At 37.7% G+C, this 24405-nt stretch overlaps 1 protein-coding gene across 3 annotated transcripts in view; it reads left to right on the forward strand.

Annotated features, from left to right (window-relative positions):
• LOC103701457 (galacturonokinase) overlaps positions 1–23597 on the forward strand; it is a 36580-nt gene extending 12983 nt beyond the window's left edge. For 2 of the 3 annotated variants that reach the window (XM_039128410.1, XM_026802365.2), the window contains 6 exons: positions 1189–1355; positions 7708–7748; positions 7834–7862; positions 10675–10744; positions 11187–11276; positions 23165–23597. In XM_039128410.1, the coding sequence (XP_038984338.1) occupies positions 1189–1355; positions 7708–7748; positions 7834–7862; positions 10675–10744; positions 11187–11276; positions 23165–23430 (663 nt within the window). In that variant the 3' untranslated portion in view covers positions 23431–23597. Of the gene's footprint in view, positions 1–1188; positions 1356–7707; positions 7749–7833; positions 7863–10674; positions 10745–11186; positions 11277–22951; positions 23145–23164 lie in introns of those variants that run through there. The other variant, XM_039128415.1, reaches the window with a different exon arrangement.
• Positions 23598–24405: the final 808 nt, after the last annotated feature.

Genomic DNA, 24405 nt, shown 5'->3' on the forward strand with positions numbered 1-24405 from the left:
AACAAATTAAGTGATTAAAGGATTCAACGTTGCTATTTATGATATGACTCATGAAGGGGACTGGTTATACTGGTTCAGTGATCCCAAGTGCACATCCTTTCTTCCATCTCATAATTGGCGCTTATTCCTGGCTGTACCCTCCTCAGGCACCAGAGTTCCCTTTAGTCCTTTTTCCCTTTGCCATCTCCTCTCTCATGAAAACACCACACCTTGCTACTACCATCTCTCTAGTAATATTCCACCATCAAAATTGCCTCTTTGCCTCCATCCTTTCCTATCATGCCTCCATCACCATGTCCATCAACAGCTTCGAATTCTTATCTCTGCCTTTCTACAACCTGCCTTGTTATGGGTACCAGCTTTGTCAAAATAAGCAGATGGATCATGATTGGTGGTGTGTGCTAGAAGTTGGGCACAGGATGGACAGAAATGCCAAAGGTCTGAAAAATTCCTGCATGAAAATATGATTAGGTAACCTAAATCCTGATGTCTTTTTGATTTGTACATGCCAAAATGATGATCTAATTCAGGTCAAAAATTCCTAGTACTTAATATAAAGTTGTTCCATTGTTGTTCTCTAATAAATTAATTGTATCTAAGTGTGTGCATAAATTAATCCCTCAAACTGTCCATTCTGGACCCTAAGTTCAAGATTTTTCTGTTTGTTTTTAATTTTTCAACATTAACGGCAAATATTGATTTGGGTTTCTTTCAATCTTAGTTATTCTGCCATTGATCCATAGATGATATTTGACATATGCTCTATTTTGGCAATGATCTAGGCACTGTTTGTTGATGCCAACTCTTAGTGATCCGTGACTACAAAGTGAGTCCCACTAGATATACATGTCTGTGTAAATGAAGGTCGCATACGTGCGACATGAACTATTAAAGTCCTGCCTCTTTATGTCGTCCCGGTAGTTGATGCATGTTTGTCCCGTAATTAAAGGGAGTAGGGTGGGATTCCGATTGCATGTGGGCGCGCTTTGCCATTAGGCTATCTAGGTTGATATAGAAGAGGAATGTCGGATTTCTGTTGCCAGAAGGGTGGCATCTAGGTTGATTTTTACATGCTCTATATATATTGCACGGCTTTCAAATTCCCTTCAATGATGTCCATCGTGTCAATATGTTTCCCAACTCTTAAACTTGTACTGATTTTATTAACTTCTAGTTTTGCTTGAACAGATGAAAGAACACAAATTTGTCAAGTTTGCAGAGAACAAACAGTCTCAGGGACACACAGCATACAAGATTTTACTAGCATTTTCAGGGCTAAAGAATTGTTTAACCAATAACTCTGGATATAATTCTCGAGTTTCTGAGTGTCAAAAGGCTGCACGAGCTCTTTTAGAGTAAAATTCTTTACTTTTATAGCTAAATACTGCATGATGCATAATGTGAATTTGTGCATATGCTTTTGTTTAGATGCATCTTTCTAATCTGACAGCATAGGGGTACCATGTTGTTGTTATTAAAAAATTGGCTGCATTTATACATTGAATCAAAAGTTACTCTATTGTTCAACTCGCCAAGAAGGGTTACTCTGTTGGTTGGCAACAATGGTTCAAATGATGGTACTGAATTCTATTTGCTGAAACCAAGGTATGCCATACCAGCCCAAATTGGGCGGTACGGGACATACCATACTGTACCGGTATCTAGTATGGGTAGCATACTGAGTGTCGGTATGCTAAAAAATTTTATATCGTACCGTATCGATACTGTGCTAGTGTGGTACCAGTATGGGGTCCGGTACCGAGACGGCGAACCTTGGCTGAAACATTCTTAGTTGTCAACTCTGACACATTTTACCTGCACCTGTCATCATTCTAGTTTTCCTTGTGGGTTCCTGATTATAGGATCAAGTTACTAATTTATGCTACAAGTTGAATATTGTGAATAACTGCCTGCAGAAATGTGGAGTGACATCATATCATTCATTGCTCTGAGCATTTTGCCTGCAATATGGCTAACAAGCGTCATAACACATTCACTTACTAAGTTAAAGAATAAGAATTTTTTGGTATGATCATAAGTTACTTATGTGAATGACCTGTTCTAACCATTTCTATAGAAATTTAGATTATGGCATGAAAAAATCATTTCAAAGCAGAGATTTTATGGAAATACTAGTCCATGCTTTATGTATAAGGTCAATAGACCTGTCATTCCAGAATGGATTATCATAGACAATGTGCTGAATCTTCTAGGTGGTAGTAAACTTGAGGAGTCAAAACAGAAGTTAGCTAGTTGAATATGAAAGTTAATTAGTATGGATTGTGTAATTCATTACTTGGAGATCCTAGGCTGGATGATGAGTCATAAAATCAGAGTATGCTTGAACCAGTCATGAATTGCCAGAATTCTTGGCAAGATATATGATAGACTGAGGAGCAAGGTATGCTGAACAGACCAGAACTGGTCGGTTCAGCCTGTACCGAACCGGTGCCGACAGGCACCGGTACAGTACAGCGTATAAAAACGGTTCTGATCCAAACTGGATCGAAACCAGTTGGTTCCGTACTTGTACTAGTGCGAACTGGGCCGGTTCGTACTGGCCCAATACTTTTTCCCCGCGCGCGAGGAAGATCGCCCATGCGGGTTGGAGCCGCGTGGGCCACTTAATGCCATAGAGTGGCATTTAACGCGTCCGCAAACGCGCGCGGACGTGTAGATTTTTTTTTGGGAATCGCGCGCGGACGTGCGAGCGGAGAATCGCACGCTCGCGCATGATTTCTCGTGCTGGAACCGTGCCTGCGGCCAATTCCCCAGCAGGGAATCGCGCCCGTGCGCGGTTCCCCGTGCGGGGCAGTGCGCCCAAGCGGGCTGCCAGCCTGCGTGGGCCATTTAATGCCACTCTATGGCACTTAATGTGTCCAGACGCACACGGATGTATTGTTTTTTTTATTTTTTTTATTTTTTTTACGTTCGCGCGTGTGGGGCCGCAGACGCGCACATCTCTAGTTCGGTACCGGCACGGTACTGGTTCTCACCGGTACGTCGGTACGGTCGGTCTGGCGAACCTCACTGAGGAGAATATGAGCAGTGCATTGTGCTAACATTTCCTAGTTCAAGTTTCATTATTTATTAATTTATCTATTTTTTGACATTATCAGTCCACTCTTAATCCTCCATATTTTCCATCACGGCTTATGACTGGCATGGGTTATATTTATACAATTATTTGTTCACTGAAATAGTTAGCCATGCCAACTCCACTGTACAGTGTGTATAAGGGTTTGCTAAACCATCTTGAACTAGAGAACCAAACAGGCTAGGAATTGGAATGGTTTGGCTATCTGATTCGGACCTTGGTGAGAACTAGCCTGAATTGGGCTGAACCATTTAATTATGCCCGATTTTTAAGCCATTTTGGGTTGTTCTGGACTGTACCGGCCAATTTAGTACTTTATAAATGAGTTGCGAGTTGCGACTCCTTAGGGTTGTCTCCTCTCTCTCTCTCTCTCTCTCTCTCTCTCTCTCTCGCTTCCTTGCCTCTCCCCTCTTCTCTCTCCCATCCTCCAATCCTCCTCGCATCTCTCCCATCTCTCACGAGCCTCATCTCTTGTGAGTCGTGACTCCTCTTGCAATTACCCTTGCTAGGATTAGGTCTCCATCACCACCACCGCCGATGATGACGACCATGAACCACCAGTATGCCTGTCTCTCCCCTCTCCCTCTCTCTCCTTCTCTAGTTCCAGTATGTTCGGGACCGTACCGTACATACCGATACCTGTACCAAATCGATACCTGGTTAGTACGATCCTTGATACCAGTTCGGTGAACCTTGGTATGTACTAAGTTGTGCTGTGCTCGGTTGGCGCACACTGGTACTATAGTGTGTTAAGTACTAGCATCCAGCTGGTATTATTCTAATGACATATGTTGGTAGGGCATTGACATGGTACATAACATGCTCTATTGACAATGCCTACCAATACTTGGATCCATATCCATTTCCTTTTTTGGCATGTATATTGTTATTTGACACTAAACCATGCTTCAGAATAACAGTCTATGGAATAAAGTCTAAACTCCATCCGCTGAGCTCAAGACAATCTATAATCTCCATTGGAGATGTTCACTGATATAGATGTGATATGTCTAACAACCATGCAGTCCAAATTACATATTGAGGCACAACACAAAATTGTTATTGTTCAAAATAATATAAACACACTTAGGGCCTATTTGGATGCTAGAATTCTTATAGTGTGATAAGATCATTCTAGCAAGTTTATTAATAAGGCTTCTGTTCTAAAGTTATGCTGAAAGTGGGACAGTTCAAATAGATGGGAAGCTAGGGTGATAGCGAATCCCTAAAAAATAGGGATAAGATATATCACCTCCACAAATGAATTAATTCTCTTGAAATTGGGTTTAGTTGTCATTGGAGCTGCCCCGATCTTTTCAAAACATCCCTCATCCATCTTAATTTTAAACCTGAAGCCTCTGCTATGAAAATCTCATAATGCTTGTCAAACTGATAAGATCTTTTGGCTTCCAAACATACTCCGTGGACTTTTATCAGCAGATCGTATTATCTTTAAGGCATCTAAACTCTGCTTTAACACATAAAAAGCTTGGGAGTCTTTCACGTTAGCTAATCACTTTGGCAACCTTGATTATATAAAAACTCTTGCATGAGAATTTTGGCCAGCTATCTTTCAAATGACCAAAAATTCTTTTGGGTTTTTGTAAAGCCAAGAAAAATCTCTGCACATTATCTAGCTGGTTGTGGATTATCAGAAAACTTTATGTACCTTCAGGTATTCAGAGAAATTAAGGCCTGTGCATCTTTTGAAGTTTCTATTTTGTGAAAAACTATTGAAGTTTTCTCATGCATGTGCGGTTATGCTGTCATAATTGTCCTATTAGTAGAGATGGTTCTAATCTTGGTCTATCAAGGGCAATTGACAATCAAGTAATGAAATATATTTCGCAATGTACTAGAGGAATGATATGTACAGGTTGATATTTATTTTTTTCTTGCTAAAGGAGAATATGAAGCAAGGTCTGCAAAACTGGTATCAAGAATCATACTGGTACATTACCGGTGAAGTACAACAATATAATATGCATCTAGTACCAAAATAGGCTTCCAACACTTTTTTTCACTCCCAGTCATGATGCTGCCCAAAATCGGATGGTACATGTTGGTACCGGGCGATAGGGGCAGTTCCACGCAGATCGGGCCGGTATAGACCGATCTGGCTCATATACCAAACCAAACCTCAGTACCGTTCCAGTCCCTTACCGGTATGGTATGGTATAGTCAATATGGCAAATCTTGATATAAAGATTGCTGACTCATCATAGTTTTTAAGTAACTATATTGATTTCATGCTCTCATCAAACATATTGAAAATGGCCTACCTTATATTTGTGAAGATTAGTGCACTTGAGAGATTTAAAATGACTGAGCTATAGATGAAATAATTGGCATATAATGGGATTGTCAATCCATCACCTTGTTGCAGGAAACTTTCACTTAAGGTTCCACTTGCTCCAGATTCTATTGCAAAATTCATCCTCGCACCCACTTCATAATCCTTTTACAATTTATTCTAAGAGACCCATTTCCCCATATCTGCAACCGAATCCACTTCTGCAACTACCCTTACTTTTGGCAACTAAGATCCATCAAATTCATCATTATGTATGTGTCTAGTTCTTCTTATGCCCCTCAATGGAGGAATTTGTAATGGTTTTTATAATGATGAATTTGAAATAATCTGAAAGCTTCATATTATAATATTAGGCATGGAGCAGTAAATGTCTTGAATGCACCTATTAATGTTATTGTAATTATGTGGAAAAGGTCAGTGGCAAGGTGTATTAGTTACATGTTGACTTGCCCCCATTGAAAAAGAGGATCTACAATGGTTGATATTTTCCTTGAGATAAAATATTTACAAAAGGGTGATAAGAAGTGGAAACCTTGAATTATTTGAAAGTCACTATTCATTTTTGAGTCTTAATTTTATAATATTCCATATTCATCATATGATAAATTAGTTGTTTATCCCAATGTTTCAAATCCCATGGGATGGGACCATCCTTTTTTTTGTGGAATAGTGTTTTCAACACCTAGGTTGGTGGATTTCCTATTGTCTTAGTCCTAGTCCTGTTTTGTCTCATCTCGACTCTCAAGACTCTGTTGGGACAGTGCCCTGTCCCAGCACTTAGGATGGTGGGTTTGCCCTACCATTCCATTGGGAACTAAATCCATGTTTTATCCATTTTTTATTTTCTCAACCATTTTGTAATTTTTGGTACTCTTGTGACTTGCCTTTTGATTGTAACCATACATGTGATCAAGGTTCGTATTCTCGGTACCGGGCCCTATATCGTATCATGCTAATATAGTGTTAGCATGCCTAGTACAAGGGTCGATTTGGTGTACCAAGATTCGGTACGCCCCTCATACTAAGGCTCCGTTTGGCATAGTTGTTGGCGGTAGAGCTTTCGGAAGTAGAGCTTTTTTAAGTAGAGCTTTTATAAAAAGCTATTTGCTATTTGGTAACTACATTTCTAAAGTGCTGTAATACTTTAATATGTGTTTGGTAAACAAACTGAGAAAGTACTTTTGGTATGACAAAATGACCATAAAGGACATTGCATAGTATTATACAATAGAGCATAATAAAATATAATATATATTAATACATAAATATATAATATAGCATAATATTACTTTAATGTAAAATAATATTATTATAATATAGTAATATAATATTGTATATTATAGCATAATAATATAACATAATTTGATATTATATAACATAATATATCAATGTATTATGATATAATGTAATACAATATTATATTTATAGTAGAATACAATAATAAAGGTATAAAATATTATAATTATTATCATTATATATTAATATTATCATTTTCTGTAATTATTATATTTGATTATGGATTTTTAGGTCCAAAATAATTTTATAACTCAAAACAGCTTTCTGACGGGGCCTAAAAGTACTTTTCCGATTTTGGAGCTTCTTTCAAAAAGCTGTTTTAGCTTTTGGACAAAGCTAAAACAGATTTCCGATATTTTTACTAAACACTCTTATTCCATCTAAAAGTGCTTTTGGAGGGGTACTTTCTGGCCCTTCAAAAGCTCTACCAAACAGGGCCTAAGTCTTGGTTCAGTACTGGTACGATTAGATGAAACATTATATAGTACGGTACTTGGAACAAATAAAGATTTCCCATATTACTCATGAAACACCATTATATTGTTGTTTAGATTAACCACCACCACAAACGATATATTATTATATGGTTAGATGATCACCACCACCAACAGTCAATATATGGTAGCATTTGCATGCAACATATAAAGATTTCCAATATTACTCATGAATAAATCATGAAATCATGAACAATTCATGAATAATTGAGTAGTTCTGAATTGATTGATTTGTGGAGGAAAATATGGAGAATCATCTGGTCAGTAAAACTGAGCATAATTCGAGTTTCTTTTAGCTATTTGAAGAATTTGTAATTATGCTTCATCAATCTGATGTACCCAAATAAGTCGCATATGTACTAGCGAAAAAAAGTAAAGCTCCCTATATTTAAGTTTTCAAAAAATTCTTTTTCTCCCCAAATATGTGGGGGATGTTTCTTAGTATCTGAATTTGATGACTATTCACGTCATTACTTTTGCTCTTTATTGTCTCTTTGTATGTACAGAGTTTCGGATGATGGAAAGTCGAATCCTCTTCTTTGTGATGGTAAGCGAGAAATTTATGAGTACTCTTTTAAATCGTATGCTTTGCATAATGAGTTTGATCATCTTCTTGATTTTTTGCTTCACAGTCGATCCAAGCTTGTATGAAGCCCGCAAGGTATTTAATCCTATTTTAGCTCTTGACATAAGTTTTCTCTTGGTTATTGTAATGCTATTCACGCAGTTTCTTATACATAAGATAAAAGTTAGAAAATGCTTAAGCCAAAATGAGGTTTTACATATGAAATGTGAAAGTTGTTTCATAGACATATTTTTTGTTCTATAAACTCATACCATTTCCTTATGCATATATATATACACATTGTGTTGTGGTTCTTAATAAATTTTTTTTCTATAGATGGATTTATGCTTGAATATGATAGGTGGATTTTTCCACATCTGAATTAGATGCCCACATTGTTAATCATGATCTACAACCTTTAACATGCTTAAAAATAAAGGGTCAAGTAGAAAAGTTCATAAAATGGATGGTTTAATTGGCAAGATATAATGCTTTTAATTGGGACAATGGTTTAAAATCCTCCTGACCTCCTAACTTTGATCTAAATGTCTTTAAGATGTGAAAATAATGAACATTTGTTGGATTCTCTATTTGTATGATGTACCATAAATTGTGGCCACATGCCTTGTCAGTACTATCCATTTTGTATTCACTTGATGCAATCTAAGAACCATGGTTTTAAGTTTTAGCCTGAAGTCAATCTCTTTGGGCCAAAGCTGATTGGTTTTGGGGGAGAACAAACCAAAACTAACCCCTAGTTTCGGTTCAGTCAATTTTTGTCCAAAATTGATAAATTTCCATCTAGTTTCAGCGGGGTTTCAGTCAATTTTGTCTGAAACTAACAGAAACCAGAAATAAATGTTTTCATAAAGTTTTATTTTGATATTTGGTATATAAACTTCATTTCTTTTTTAAAGTACACTGGCTATTTAGTACCAATTTTCTATGAAATTTTTTCGGTTAGTTCAAAGTGGCATACATAATGCATATACTTCTTGATGGCCAAGGCCTCTAATGACCCTTATCGTAGTAGTATTTTACAAAGATTACTCTAAACAAATAAAAATAATATATTTCATAAAAATAGCATATTATCTAAATGCAATGAATCAAGGTAAGCTTTCTTATTATTATCTTGATCTCTATCAGTAGTCCCACTCAACGATGATGATGATGATGATGGCCATTATTATTTGTGTACCTTGCAATAGTCTGTGGTATTGAACAGGCAAACCTAATTTATCTTAATACTCCTGTGCAGTGATATATTTAATGCATTAAGACTCAACATAGTTTAATTGTAGCCCGAGGTACCTTGATTATACCCTTTTACAAATCCAATCGAACCCAGATTTGGGTCCAGTCGATACCCAAAATCTTACCTTCTACATGATGTATATTTTTACCCTTATATACCTCATGATTATGATATAACTAATTAATTATTTTTCTCTGTATTTGCCACTAGTTCATAGTTTTGAGGGCATGAAGAGAATTGAGGTTTCCAGAAAACTGTACCTGCTCAAGACTGAACCTGGTCCCAATACATACCTATTCCAACCCAGACTGGACCTGATCTCTACCTAACCAATCCTCACCCTTCCGACAAGGGGCTGGAGTGGACCCAATTTTTTGTTGGGTAAGTTTGGAGTCAAATGTAAATATGAACTGCCCAATAGGTTTAGGTCTGGTTTATGAGGTATTAGGACCTGATCTGACCAAATAGCACCCCTAATACATACATATGTATGTACGTACAACATATATACACACATACTTACATTTACACATTTTTTGTAGATATGACATGTTTGTATATTATGATACTAAGATGGTCCAGAGAGAGGACTTTACATCTATTATTTTGTTCAATGATCAAAGTTGCATAATGAAAATCTAAAGTGTTGAATGTAATCTACAGATCCAGAAAAAATTATAAGTTAACATTTATATGTTTTGAAGATCTCTTGCCTATGCAATCATCTAAATTAAATGTTGTAGTGCGCAATGTAGTATGTTATCTTTTGGAGTTAATTTTTGAATGATGTAATGCATAGGCGAGAAGCCTCTAGAGTATAAAACATATGATTTGTTTTTGTTTAAAGACATTTTTAGACCTTGTCAATCACATCCAGTAGTATAGTTTTTTCATTTGCAATTCCTTGACAATGGATGTAAAGTCTCCTCTTGATACCCTCTTTATATTATGACTACATCAACACATGCATGCATTTGGATAATATTTATATATATGTCCACATATTTTTCTCTCTTCTTTTATCTCTCTTCCTTCTTCTTCACCCTTTTTTCCTCCTTCTCTTTTCTGTTTTTCTGTAAGTTTCGGTTGTTTTAATAATATCTTGGTGGAAGGGCATCCCTCCTTCATTTGCTTCAGAAAAAAAAAGATATATATGGAGAGAGATTATAATATATAACACAGATTGCAAGATATAATCATATAACACAATATTTTATTAGTCTGGGAGTTACAGGCCATACTTCAGTAAATGATACCTACTTTCAAATTCTTGCATTGGAATTTATTTAATGCCCATAACATTTTATATATTGTGATTGTAACTACTGATGGATAGCTAGGATTCAGTGCTATCATGCCAAGTTTGGATGCAACATTATTGACCAGCTAATTAATGAAGAATGGACTTCTAGTGTGTTAATTGATAATTAGATATGCTTTGTGGTTCCATTAGAATGCAATTGTGTATATACGCTGCTCTATCAAAAATTTTAAATATCATCATGATGCATTGCCTCATCTAAGTTAACACTTTCTTGCAACTGCCCCAAAGAATAAGATGATAAAGGAATTAAAACCCTCTCCAGCTTTCTGGGATTTTAGGATTTTAGCTATATGTAATTTTTTTTCCTTTATTTTGTCCTTTTGCAGTCCAAGTTAAGTCTGGAACTGGCTAACAGAGCTAGGCACTACTTTTCAGAAAATGAGCGGGTTATAAAAGGTATACCAAAATTATTTCTATGATGTTTATGCATATGTATAAGCATGAATTTATCATGTTTTGAATATAAAGTTTATGAAAGTTCAACATTTTGTAATAATGCCATTCTACAACAGTTGAAGTTGTTTGATAATAACTAATCATGGGACACTGGACAGGGAGGAGCATTGAGAATAAGTTGGGATATGAAGGCTTTAGAAAAGTATAGTAGTTTTAGTCTGTTAAGTTCCATTATTTTAATGAATTTGATAGAAAAGATTCGTGATGTAGAATGCACTATGTTTAAACCAAACTGATGGGAAAGGCGTGTTTGTTATTAATATGATATGATGTTGATGATTGTCCAATTTAGTTTTTCACAACAGACTCATTTACCTCACAGCTTCGAGTCTGTGTCGCTCAATTTAGTCTAGTAATCATGATGATCTTTTCTGAATCTCAGGTATACAAGCATGGGCATCTGGAAATTTAGAAGATTTTGGAAAGCTGATATCAGAATCTGGTCGCAGTTCCATATATAATTATGAGTGTGGTAAGTCTATTTGGAACCCTAGAACTAATACATTGTTATGTAATCCTTATAATTTTGCTTTGTTTTCTAGTTCTCTATATGCTGCTTTTCTGGTGACTCGAGAAACAGTATATGAATGAAATTTTTAAGTCCAAATTGACTCTTGAGGATGATAGTGTTATTTTGATGATTAACAAGTAATTATCTAGAGCATGCTATAAGTTAAATTGATACTTCATTTATAAGTTCATTACTCTCAGTACATTTGTTTAATTGAAAATATCTATATGGTCTTGTTCATTTGGATGAATCTAACCTTGAGAATGCAGCAAAGTGTGGATTGAGTCGACCCATAGGTTGATTGGGTCGACCCCGGCACATCTAGGAATCATCTGGCACACTCCTGCAAAAACAGCACAAATGAACAGTGAGTTGGGTCGACCCAAGGTAAGCATGAGTCGACCCAACCTCCAAAGAACCTCAAAACGCAAAGGAAGAATGCTCTCTGGATTCACTGAGAGGGTCGACCCACACAGTGGTTGAGTCGACCCAAGCTTGAGTCGACCCAAACTCTGAGAGGGTCGACCCAAAGGGCAAGACAGAAAGACAGACAGAAAACGGTTCTCTGGAATTACTGAGAGGGTCGACCCAAGAAGAATTTGAGTCGACCCAAGTGAACTTTGAGTCGACCCAAAGAATGGTTGGGTCGACCCATGGGAAGAAAGGCTGAAATTGAGGTTTCTGTGTTCTCTGAGAGGGTCGACCCAAGGAATGTTTGAGTCGACCCAAGGCAAAGTTGGGCCGACCCAAGGACAGGTTGAGCCGACCCAAACACGGGATGAACAGTAACGGCTAGTTCTGCAGATGTACTTTTTGTCCTTCCCAAGGTCAGTAACGGCTAGTTTTTGAATTCTAACCATTGGGGCTTGACCAAAGAAGATGGGAAGCTATTTAAAGGGGCACTATTCATCAGAGAGAATAACTTTTGAGTTGAATATCAAAGAGTACCCAAGAATACAAAAGTGCCCTAATCTTCTTCATCAAGAGCTTCATTCAAGAATCAAAGAAAGGGATTGAGCAGATTCAAAGAGGCATCAAGAGCTCCATCCCCTATAAAGAGTGAAGCATCCTTGACAAAGAAGAGCAAAGCGATTTCAAAGCGATAAATACTTTCTAACTCTTCCTTGTAGCTTATATTGTTTCATATGCTCATTTAGGAGTTTGAATCTTTTCTTTTGTTATTAAACACTTTGTAAAGGTTCGTTGGTGAGCCCGCAAAACCAACAAAGATTTTTGGTGAACCCGGAAAACCAAAGTGTATAGGTTCGTTGGTGAGCCCGTAAAACCAACAAAGGTTTTTGGTGAACCCGGAAAACCAAAGTGTATAGGTTCGTTGGTGAGTCCGTAAAACCAACAAAGGTTTTTGGTGAACCCGGAAAACCAAAGTGTATAGGTTCGTTGGTGAGCCCGTAAAACCAACAAAGGTTTTTGAATTGTGAGCCCGGAAAACAATCCAACTGTAATCCGCGAGATTATAGTGAATTCCCAAGGGGACGCTTGGGGAGTGGACGTAGGTGCTAAGGAGAGCACCGAACCACTATATATTGTTGTGTTTGTGTTGTGCTTATGTTTTCATTTACTCTTGCATCATCTTCTACTCTTGCGTTAGTTTAACTCACTCAAATAGCTTAAGAAAGCGTCCACCGCACTTAATTAAGAAAACGTTTAAAGCACCAAAATTTAGAAGAAACCAATTCACCCCCCCCTCTTGGCTTGTCACCTTGGGCAACAAGTGGTATCAGAGCGAGGTGCTCTAATAGTGCTCATTGATCTAACAATCAAGAGTTAAAGATCATGACAACCCAAGTGGGATGTGCAATGAGTGAGGGGCAATCCACAAATAGACCACCTCTATTTAATGGCACAAACTACACATATTGGAAAGCTAGAATGAGGATATTCATTCAAGCTTCGGACTATGAACTGTGGCAAATCATCACTAGAGGACCTCACATATCCACACTTAACATAGATGGCACTATCATACCCAAACCAGAAATGGATTGGAATGAAAGTGATAGAAGATTAGCACAGTTAAATGCAAAAGCTGTAAATACACTTTACTGCTCTTTAGATGTAAATGAATTTAATAGAATATCCACTTGCACCACCGCCAAAGAAATTTGGGATAGACTTGAGGTCACACATGAAGGGACCAATCAAGTTAAGGAGTCCAAGATAAACATATTAGTACACAAGTATGAACTGTTTAAAATGAAATCTACTGAGTCCATAACTGATATGTTTACTCGTTTTACTGATATTATAAATGGGCTTAAAAGTTTAGGAAAGTCTTATTCTAACTCTGATTTGGTGCGTAAAATTCTCAGGTCTCTACCAAGGAATTGGGAGGCCAAGGTAACCGCTATTCAAGAGGCAAAGGATCTCAACACACTGCAGTTAGAGGAGCTCCTAGGATCTCTCATGACCCATGAGTTGACAATGAGGCAAAATTCAGAAGATGAGGTCAAGAGAAGAAAACCCATTGCCTTAAAGACTACCATCCCTAGACAACAAACTGAATCGGAAGATTCAGATGATGATGAAGATATTGATGAAGAAGGGATGGCAGTGCTTGGGAGAAAATTCAGAAGATTCATGAGAGGTAAGAATAAGTTCCATAAAAAGAAACCCTTTCTTAAAGGTAACTCAAGCAAAGAAAAGGTTAAGGATAAGGAAAAAAAAAAGGAGACTCCCATTTGCTATGAGTGTAACAAACCCGGGCATTATAAGATAGATTGCCCAGATTTGAAGAGGATGGCAAGAAAGTTGAAAAAGAAGAATTTTATGGTCGATTGGAGTGAAAGTGAGGAATCAAGTTCGGAGGACGAAGATCATCAAGACACGGCCCAAATATGTCATATGGCCAATGACGATGAGGTAGATTCTGAACTTGACTGTGATTTTACTGTTGATGAATTGCATGATGCATTCTTAGAACTCATGGAAGAACATAAGAAAGTAATTAATAAAAATAAAGCTCTAAAAGAAGAAAATCAATCTCTCATTAAAGATAAGATAAAACTGTCTCATAACTATGAAACGTTAAGTAGGAAACTTGAAAATGAAACCAAGAATCTAATTGCTGAAAATATTAAGTTAAAAGAAGATGCTGAAAAGTATAAATCCTTGGTAGATAAATTTACTCTTAGTTCTACCAAATTGAATATGATACTTGATAGTCAAAGAGCTGTATATAATAAGGCTGGTTTAGGTTATAGAACAAATACAAAACAAAAATTCTTAAAGAATATCTTTGTAAAAGCTAAAAATGAAAATGTTACTTGTTATTGTTGCAATAAGATAGGACATAGAGCATATGAATGTAACTTTAGAAAGTCTAGTCAAAACAAATCAAGTAATAATCAAAAGATTAAATTCAAGAAAGTTTGGGTTCCAAAAGGAACATGGAGTACTAACCCTAAAGGACCCAACTTAGTTTGGGTACCTAAAGTTTCTTCTTGATCTTGATTGCAGGTGTGTCTTACAGCTGATAAAATGGAAAAACGATAGTATCTAGATAGTGGCTGTTCAAGACACATGACCGGTGACGAAGATCAATTTGTCACTTTGGAACCAAAGAAAGGTGGAGTAGTTACCTATGGAGACAATGGTAAAGGCCATATCATTGGAAAGGGTAAAATTTTCATTGCTCCATCTGTTTTTATAGAAAATGTTTTGTTAGTTAAAGGGTTGAAACATAATCTTCTTAGTATAAGTCAATTTTGTGATAAAGGATTTAAAGTTACATTTGAAGCATCTGTATGTATAATCACAAATCCTAAAGATAATAGCATTGTACTTGTAGGACAAAGGCAAAGAAATATTTACTTAGTAGATCTTCATGAATTAGGCAAGAAAAATGGTTTATGCTTAATTACTAATGAAGAAAAGAAGAATGAAACTAGTTGGCTTTGGCATCGAAGACTAGGACATGCAAGTATGGAATTAATATCAAAACTAGTTAAGAAGGAATTAATAAAGGATGTGCCAAAATTGATTTTTGAAAAGGACAAAATATGTGGACCATGTTCATTAGGAAAACAAACTAGATCATCTTTTAAATCGAAAAATGTAGTATCAACAACTAGACCATTTGAACTCATACATATGGACTTATTTGGACCTACTAGAACCACAAGTCTAGGAGAAAAGAAATATGGACTAGTCATTGTTGATGATTTTTCAAGGTATACATGGGTTTCATTTTTGGCACATAAGAATGAAGCATTTTCAGAATTTTTGAAACTATACAATAAAATCATAAATGAAAAGAAACTCACATTGGTAGCAATTCGAAGTGATCATGGTACGGAATTTGAAAATCAACACTTCGAGGAATTTTGCACTAAAAATGGAATATCACATCAATTTTCAGCACCTAGAACGCCTCAACAAAATGGGGTTGTTGAAAGAAAAAATAGGACATTGGCAGAAATGGCACGCACAATGTTGTGCGAGTCAAATCTTCCAAAGTACTTTTGGGCTGAAGCTATAAACACCTCTTGCCATATTCTAAATCGAGTTTTAATACGACCTATAACTAAGAAAACTCCTTATGAACTTTGGAAGAATAAGAAACCCACTGCAAAATATTTTAAAGTGTTTGGATGTAGATGTTTTATCTTAAATAACGGCAAGGAGGACTTAAGTAAATTTGATGCCAAGTCAGATGAAGGTATCTTCTTAGGATACTCCACATCTAGCAAGGCATACAGAGTATTCAACAAAAGAACCTCAGTAGTGGAAGAGTCGGTCAATATTATATTTGATGAGTCTGATAGTGAGTCTGCTAGGAAAGAAAACTCTATTGATGATGATACAGGAATTATCGATTTTGAGAAGTTAAAAATTGATGACGTACCAAATCAAGATAAGGGAGATGATTGCGTGCCACCACAACCCCAAGACGTGCCAAAAGAATGGAGGTATGCACATGGACATCCTAAGGACTTAATTATTGGTGATCCATCTCAAGGAGTAAGAACTCGATCTTCTCTTAGAAATTTAAATGATTATCTTGCTTTCGTTTCACAATTAGAACCTAAAACTTATGAAGAAGCTGAAAAAGATACTAACTGGATAAATGCCATGCAAGAGGAATTAAATCAATTTAAAAGAAGTAATGTATGGACATTAACTGAAAGACCAAAGCATAATTCAGTAATTGGAACAAAATGGGTATTTAGAAATAAACTAGATGAAAATGGAGTAGTTATAAGAAATAAGGCCAGACTTGTAGCTAAGGGATACAATCAAGAAGAAGGAATAGATTTTGATGAGACATTTGCTCCTGTAGCTAGATTAGAGGCTATTAGATTGCTTCTGGCATTTGCATGTTTCATGGATTTTAAATTATATCAAATGGATGTGAAGAGTGCATTCTTAAATGGTATTATTGAGGAGGAAGTATATGTAGAACAACCTCCAGGATTTGAAAATCATGAATTGCCAAATCATGTGTTTAAACTACATAAGGCATTATATGGATTAAAGCAAGCACCTAGGGCTTGGTATGATCGACTAAGTAAATTTCTGCTTGAAAATGATTTTTGTAGAGGAAATGTAGATAAAACTTTATTCATCAAAAGAAAGGACAAAAATCTATTAGTGGTGCAAATATATGTAGATGACATAATCTTTGGTGCCACTAATGATACTCTATGCAAAGAATTCGCTGATTTAATGCATGGAGAATTTGAGATGAGTTTGATGGGAGAACTAAGCTTCTTTCTAGGATTACAAATCAAACAAACCAAAGAAGGCATTTTCATTCATCAAACTAAGTATACAAAGGAAATATTGAAGAAGTTTGGGAATGAAAATCATAAGGGAATTGGTACTCCAATGAATCCTACTAGTAAGCTAGACAAAGATGAAAAAGGGAAAAGTGTTGATATTAAGCTCTATAGAGGACTAATTGGATCCTTGCTCTATCTTACTGCTAGTAGACCCGACATTGTATTTAGTGTAGGGATATGTGCTAGATACCAATCGGATCCTAAGGAGTCACATTTAAGTGCAGTTAAGAGAATCCTTAGATATTTAAGAGGAACTACCAACATTGGATTATGGTACTCGAGAGACTCCTGTCTAGATTTGCTTGCATATTCAGATGCAGATTTTGCCGGATGCAAATTAGATAGAAAGAGCACAAGTGGGACATGTCAATTCCTAGGAAATAACTTAGTATCATGGTTTAGTAAAAAGCAGAACTCAGTGGCACTATCCACAGCTGAAGCTGAATACATAGCTGCTGGTAGTTGTTGTGCCCAAGTATTATGGCTCAAGCAACAATTAGAGGACTATGGAGTTAAACTAGATAATATTCCTATTAAATGTGATAATACGAGTGCTATCAATCTCACTAAAAATCCAGTTCAGCACTCTAAGGCCAAACACATAGAAATAAGGTACCATTTTATTAGGGATCATGTGCAAAATGGAAACGTATGCATTGAGCATATATGCACAGAAAAACAATTGGCCGACATATTTACAAAACCATTGAGTGAAGATAGATTCTGTATGCTCAGGAGGGAATTAGGTATATGTGATCCTTTTATTGAATGAATATGAAAGGGAGCTAATAGTGTCATGATACATTCCTCTAACTTCAAAAATCCCATGAAACATGAGTCAAATTTGTTATCTATAGATTTCTTACTCATGTATCATTGTTCCATAAAGAGGTTATAAGGATTGGAAGCAAGGAAAACTTTTTAGAAGCAAAAAGGGAGAGAAAACAAAATTTCTGCACTTGGGTCGACCCAACCCAGAACATGGGTCGACCCTACGTTGAGTCGACCCAAGAAAATGCTTGAGTCGACCCAACGTCGGGACCCCACTGTTATAAGGGGGCCCGAGAGCTCATCTAGGGCACTGTTTGCCCTTTGTCTCCTTCCGAAAAGTCTAGTCCCCACTCTCCAATCTCCACTAAACTCCTCCAAACAGTAGATTTCCTAAAGATCTTGGAGAAATGGTACCCAAACGAGCCGTGGCCAAGAGATCCGGAAGAGTGACTCGGATCCAACGGGAGGAAAGGCAACCTACCGAGCCATCTCCCGTGTCTCCAAGACGTGAGGCACGTGCGGAGGTCCCTCCTCCTCCTTCCCCCTCAGTGATCCTTGCAAGATTTGCGGGGAGGCCGGTTACTACCGGGAGAAGGATCCATTCGGAGTTTTTCAATCAAGAAGGGTTTCGGATTTGGGAATGGATCCAAAGACAAGGTTGGGAGTATCTTTGCTCCCTAGATGTGGTCATCTACCCCGGGTTGGTACAAGAGTTCTATGCCTTCCTCAAGACTGGTATGGGAGGACTTATTTCAGAAGTTCGAGGGGTTCGGATCCGTGTATCCGAGGAGAGCTTGAGTGAGTTACTACACCTACCCTGCATAGGAGCCACTCCGGAAAGGCCAGAAAACAAAATGAGAGCTCTACAATTGATTATGGAAAATGAGAACTTCGATTTCTCCACAAAGGTAATAGCTAGTTCTCTTTCCGCAGAAATGAGATTACTGCTCAATATGATCAATAGGATTTTGTTTCCAAAGACCGGGAGATTCGATCTCATCACTGAGCGAGATCTAGCAGTGATGGAGTGTATGATTCGGGGGACTCCCCTAAATCTTCCGGCTATGATATTGAGACAGATGAGGAAGGTAATGTGCAGCAACAGGGTATCACTACCTTATGGTATGATACTCACCTTGATATTTAGACAGCACGGTTTACCTCTCGAGGAGGAGGCATCCAAGAGTCTGCATCACACTGACACGTACACTGCACGGACACTTATACGCATGGGATATGAGAAAGTGAACGGGCAGTGGATTCACACAGGTGCAGGCATTCAGGGTGAGGCACCAGAGGGAGATGCACCAGAGGATGAGGATGAGGAGCCTATGGATCATCCTACTGCACCCTCAGAGGCTGGACCATCGTCATCCGCTCCTCCGACAGATACGGATGACTTCTGGAGCAGGATGACAGAGCTCATGACAGCTCAGGCGAGGACTATTACTGACGGGCTCACGAGCCGATTGGACGCCCGGTTGGATGTCATGTCTGCTGAGATCAGTGATCTGAGGCAGCAGATAGGAGCACTCCGGAGAGAGAGAGAGACACATGGACCATCTGTGCCACAGGCTGCTGAGTCAGAGATATCGGCACAGAGTCATCCCGCTCGACGTGCTCCACGCCAGACCCAGTCTCACCAGGCTCGACCTCCTCTCGCCATGTATGCTAGGAGGATGAGGACTAGATCCCAGCCATTAGATTCTTCCTAGGCTGATCTTAGCATCTATGTTTAGAGCCTAGGCTAGAAATCTAGTTCTCATATGTATCTTGTTTTTTTTTTTTTTTTCTCATATGTATCTTGCTTTTCCCTTATATCTTTAAATCTCGATTGAGGAACATTGTACTTATCTTTATTTTGGGCATTAATGTATGAAAATGTTCCTATTGTGATCAATGAAGTCTGAAGTTTGTTCTTAATTGCATCTTTTCCCATATATATGTTTTTGATGATAACAAAAAGGGGGAGAAGAGAAGGAAAGAGTATATAAAGGAGAAGAGAAGAAAGAGTATATAAAGGGGGAGAAGAAAAGATAGAATATTCACTTTAAGAAAAGAAAGAGTATTTCATTTGAGAAGTTAAGAAAGAGTATTAATTTTGGGAGAAGTAAAGATAGTGTTTAAAGAAAGAGTATTAACTTTGTGAGAAAGAGTGAGTAAAGAAGTTATGTAAAGAAAGAGAAATAAATGGGCAAACAAATTGAAAATCATATAAGAAAGCTTATACATCTAAGGGGGAGCAATTTGCAACAATGAAATTGACTAAATCAAAATTTCCGTCAAAGTTCAGAATTTGGCACATATAAATTCAGAATTTGGCACGCACCTCTCGCACCCCGATACATAACCTGAAACTCAGAGTTTATCTCCAATTTTTGAAGTTTCATTGCTAATGAATTATAAATGAAAGGGGGAGCAATTCAAAAAGTCAAATTGGCAACATTTGAATGATATAGGGGGAGATTTCACAAGTATATATGAAAAGCTGAAATTCAGCAATTTAATCCCTTTTATAAACTGATTTTAAAGACAAGTATCAATAGGCTTATACTCTTTATTTTGTAATCATCAAAAAGGGGGAGATTGAGGATGATAGTGTTATTTTGATGATTAACAAGTAATTATCTAGAGCATGCTATAAGTTAAATTGATACTTCATTTATAAGTTCATTACTCTCAGTACATTTGTTTAATTGAAAATATCTATATGGTCTTGTTCATTTGGATGAATCTAACCTTGAGAATGCAGCAAAGTGTGGATTGAGTCGACCCATAGGTTGATTGGGTCGACCCCGGCACATCTAGGAATCATCTGGCACACTCCTGCAAAAACAGCACAAATGAACAGTGAGTTGGGTCGACCCAAGGTAAGCATGAGTCGACCCAACCTCCAAAGAACCTCAAAACGCAAAGGAAGAATGCTCTCTGGATTCACTGAGAGGGTCGACCCACACAGTGGTTGAGTCGACCCAAGCTTGAGTCGACCCAAACTCTGAGAGGGTCGACCCAAAGGGCAAGACAGAAAGATAGACAGAAAACGGTTCTCTGGAATTACTGAGAGGGTCGACCCAAGAAGAATTTGAGTCGACCCAAGTGAACTTTGAGTCGACCCAAAGAATGGTTGGGTCGACCCATGGGAAGAAAGGCTGAAATTGAGGTTTCTGTGTTCTCTGAGAGGGTCGACCCAAGGAATGTTTGAGTCGACCCAAGGCAAAGTTGGGTCGACCCAAGGACAGGTTGAGCCGACCCAAACACGGGCTGAACAGTAACGGCTAGTTCTGCAGATGTACTTTTTGTCCTTCCCAAGGTCAGTAACGGCTAGTTTTTGAATTCTAACCATTGGGGCTTGACCAAAGAAGATGGGAAGCTATTTAAAGGGGCACTATTCATCAGAGAGAATAACTTTTGAGTTGAATATCAAAGAGTACCCAAGAATACAAAAGTGCCCTAATCTTCTTCATCAAGAGCTTCATTCAAGAATCAAAGAAAGGGATTGAGCAGATTCAAAGAGGCATCAAGAGCTCCATCCCCTTTAAAGAGTGAAGCATCCTTGACAAAGAAGAGCAAAGCGACTTCAAAGCGATAAATACTTTCTAACTCTTCCTTGTAGCTTATATTGTTTCATATGCTCATTTAGGAGTTTGAATCTTTTCTTTTGTTATTAAACACTTTGTAAAGGTTCGTTGGTGAGCCCGCAAAACCAACAAAGATTTTTGGTGAACCCGGAAAACCAAAGTGTATAGGTTCGTTGGTGAGCCCGTAAAACCAACAAAGATTTTTGGTGAACCCGGAAAACCAAAGTGTATAGGTTCGTTGGTGAGTCCGTAAAACCAACAAAGGTTTTTGGTGAACCCGGAAAACCAAAGTGTATAGGTTCGTTGGTGAGCCCGTAAAACCAACAAAGATTTTTGGATTGTGAGCCCGGAAAACAATCCAACTGTAATCCGCGAGATTATAGTGAATTCCCAAGGGGACGCTTGGGGAGTGGACGTAGGTGCTAAGGAGAGCACCGAACCACTATATATTGTTGTGTTTGTGTTGTGCTTGTGTTTTCATTTACTCTTGCATCATCTTCTACTCTTGCGTTAGTTTAACTCACTCAAATAGCTTAAGAAAGCGTCCACCGCACTTAATTAAGAAAACGTTTAAAGCACCAAAATTTAGAAGAAACCAATTCACCCCCCCCTCTTGGCTTGTCACCTTGGGCAACAACTCTTAACCCTCAGATTTCCACTTTCTACTTGTGGCTGCATGGAAGAATCGGAATGGAGAAGACAATTTATTTTGCATTGAAGCTATCAATGGATAAAAGAGAATGAAACAATATTCGCAATTTCGGTATCAGACCCTGTACTGGTACCTTATTGATGCAATGTCCATATTCTCGGTATCGGGATCGATTTGTTGTACTGAAACTTGGTAGGCTTCCCATATTGAGTCTCGTTTTGGTACAGCTAAGGTATGGTATACCTGGCATAGGACAATATGCACCGATACGACAAACTCTGGGGTGAAGATTTGACAAACATTAATAGAAGCATTATTCATATACAAGGAGTTCTATTGATAATGAACGATTGACTTACATTGAAAGTCAAGCCCTTCAAAGTCAAAATTTGTTGGTTAGTTTAGAATGTCAATTATTGTTCAATATTGTAGAACCCAGAAATTAATGGATTTTCCATTGAAAATGATGATATTTCAAAACTAAGAAATGATGATATTCTGAAAATTGAAACTCGAGGAGAAACAGTTGCTTAATCTGAAACATATACTAAGAAATTTTATTAGGAGGCTAATGCTGGAAATATACAGATCATGATAATGCACACAAGCCTTAATAATAAGAAAAAATAGAAGAGGACCAGTCCATAAATTGTCTCTTATGTGCAAGAGTATCTCTCACACAATGCCGATACATTTTGTCTAATATTAGCACTATTTGTTAATTGCATGGATTTAGTTGATTTATCATGAGATGTTAATGTCAATGCTATATCTTGATGAACCATTAAAAATTTCTATCAATTGTATATACGAGGCTAAAATTTTTTCCTGCAGTGCCAATCCTTTCTTCTGACTTGATGGCAAGTTGGATTGCACCATCATTATAGCTTCTTAAATTCAACGGCATGAATATGGCTTAGAAAGAGGGGAAGGGGTGCGGGAGGAGGGCTTGGTTAAAATGCCATCGTGACCTGTTAAAAGATTCAGAATGTATGTACATGTAGTCAATCCAAATTTTGAAGTTAAACATTCTGACATGCCATGTAGGATGTGAGCCGATGGTGCAACTCTATGAAATCCTTTTGAAGGCTCCTGGTGTTTTAGGAGCTCGATTCAGTGGTGCTGGATTCAGAGGCTGCTGTCTTGCACTTGTTGATGCCCGCTGTGCTGACAAAGCTGCTGCATATGTCAAGAAGAAGTACCGAATGGTTCAACCTAAGTTAGCCAATGAGATCCCAGAAGATAGGTTTGTATTGATTTGTGAACCAGGAGGCTCTGCCCATATAAGAGAAAATATTCAGGGTCAGGACTGAATTGTATATGCAGCGATAGTGCTTGAGAAGACATCTTCATTCATATCATTCTTACATGACAACCTGAAACTCGCACAACCTTTTATTCTTTAATTTTGAAGAGCTGGATGCTTGATGTTCATCTGCTATAAAAGCTAAAAAAAGCTGTCAAAGCTATTTATTAACGGATAAATATCTAGGTGTTCTTTGAATGTGCCGAAAACGCTAAATCGGAGTCGTGGAAACGAACGAAACTGGTTATGAGCTGTGCGATTGTTTTAGGAAGGTTGGTATGCATGGTAAGGCATCGGAGGTCTGGCTGAAAATGTCGAGCTTGTACATTATTTTTTACTTTTTTAACAAGATGCTATCATCTTGAAGTCATTGATCATTCCTAGCTACAAGAATTTAGAGGAATGCTTGGCCTGCCTACAGCTAGATCCGCTTTAAATGTTACGGTTGCTACGGATGGCTAGCTCATTTAAGGTTGGGGAAACCAGCTGAGAGGAGTCCAGCTTCTAAAAGTTTTCATGTTTTGTACCCCAAAAAAGATTCCATATTTGGCTTTTTTTCTCCATTACGTGCATAGCATTTAGCCATTCCTCGTGGCTTCCGAGTTGCCCTGCTTTTATTTTTCTCATGTTATTTTGTCTTGTCACCGACCAATTATTTTCCTACAGCAGCATTAATATTGTCCTCTTTTTTTTTGTTCTTTTTTGATAAAAATGGCATTTCATATAGTTCTTACATAGGTCATATAGTTTTCACATGGGTACAGTCAGACAAGTCAAAAGAAAGAAGATGATACGAGGAAGAAGGGATATCAGCGGCCCTCGTCCAAATAAACTCATCGGAGTGCCAAGCTACGAAGGAGGCAACCCAATCTGCAGCTTTGTTTGCCTTCCGAAATACGTGTGCTGCCTGGAAGGACTCTATCTTTCTGACCAGTTTGCAAATCTCACCAATCAATGGGTGGCCATCCTCATAACGGTCCAC

This window comes from Phoenix dactylifera, chromosome 1 (genome assembly GCF_009389715.1).
Source record: "Phoenix dactylifera cultivar Barhee BC4 chromosome 1, palm_55x_up_171113_PBpolish2nd_filt_p, whole genome shotgun sequence".
Taxonomy (NCBI): Eukaryota; Viridiplantae; Streptophyta; class Magnoliopsida; order Arecales; family Arecaceae; genus Phoenix; species Phoenix dactylifera.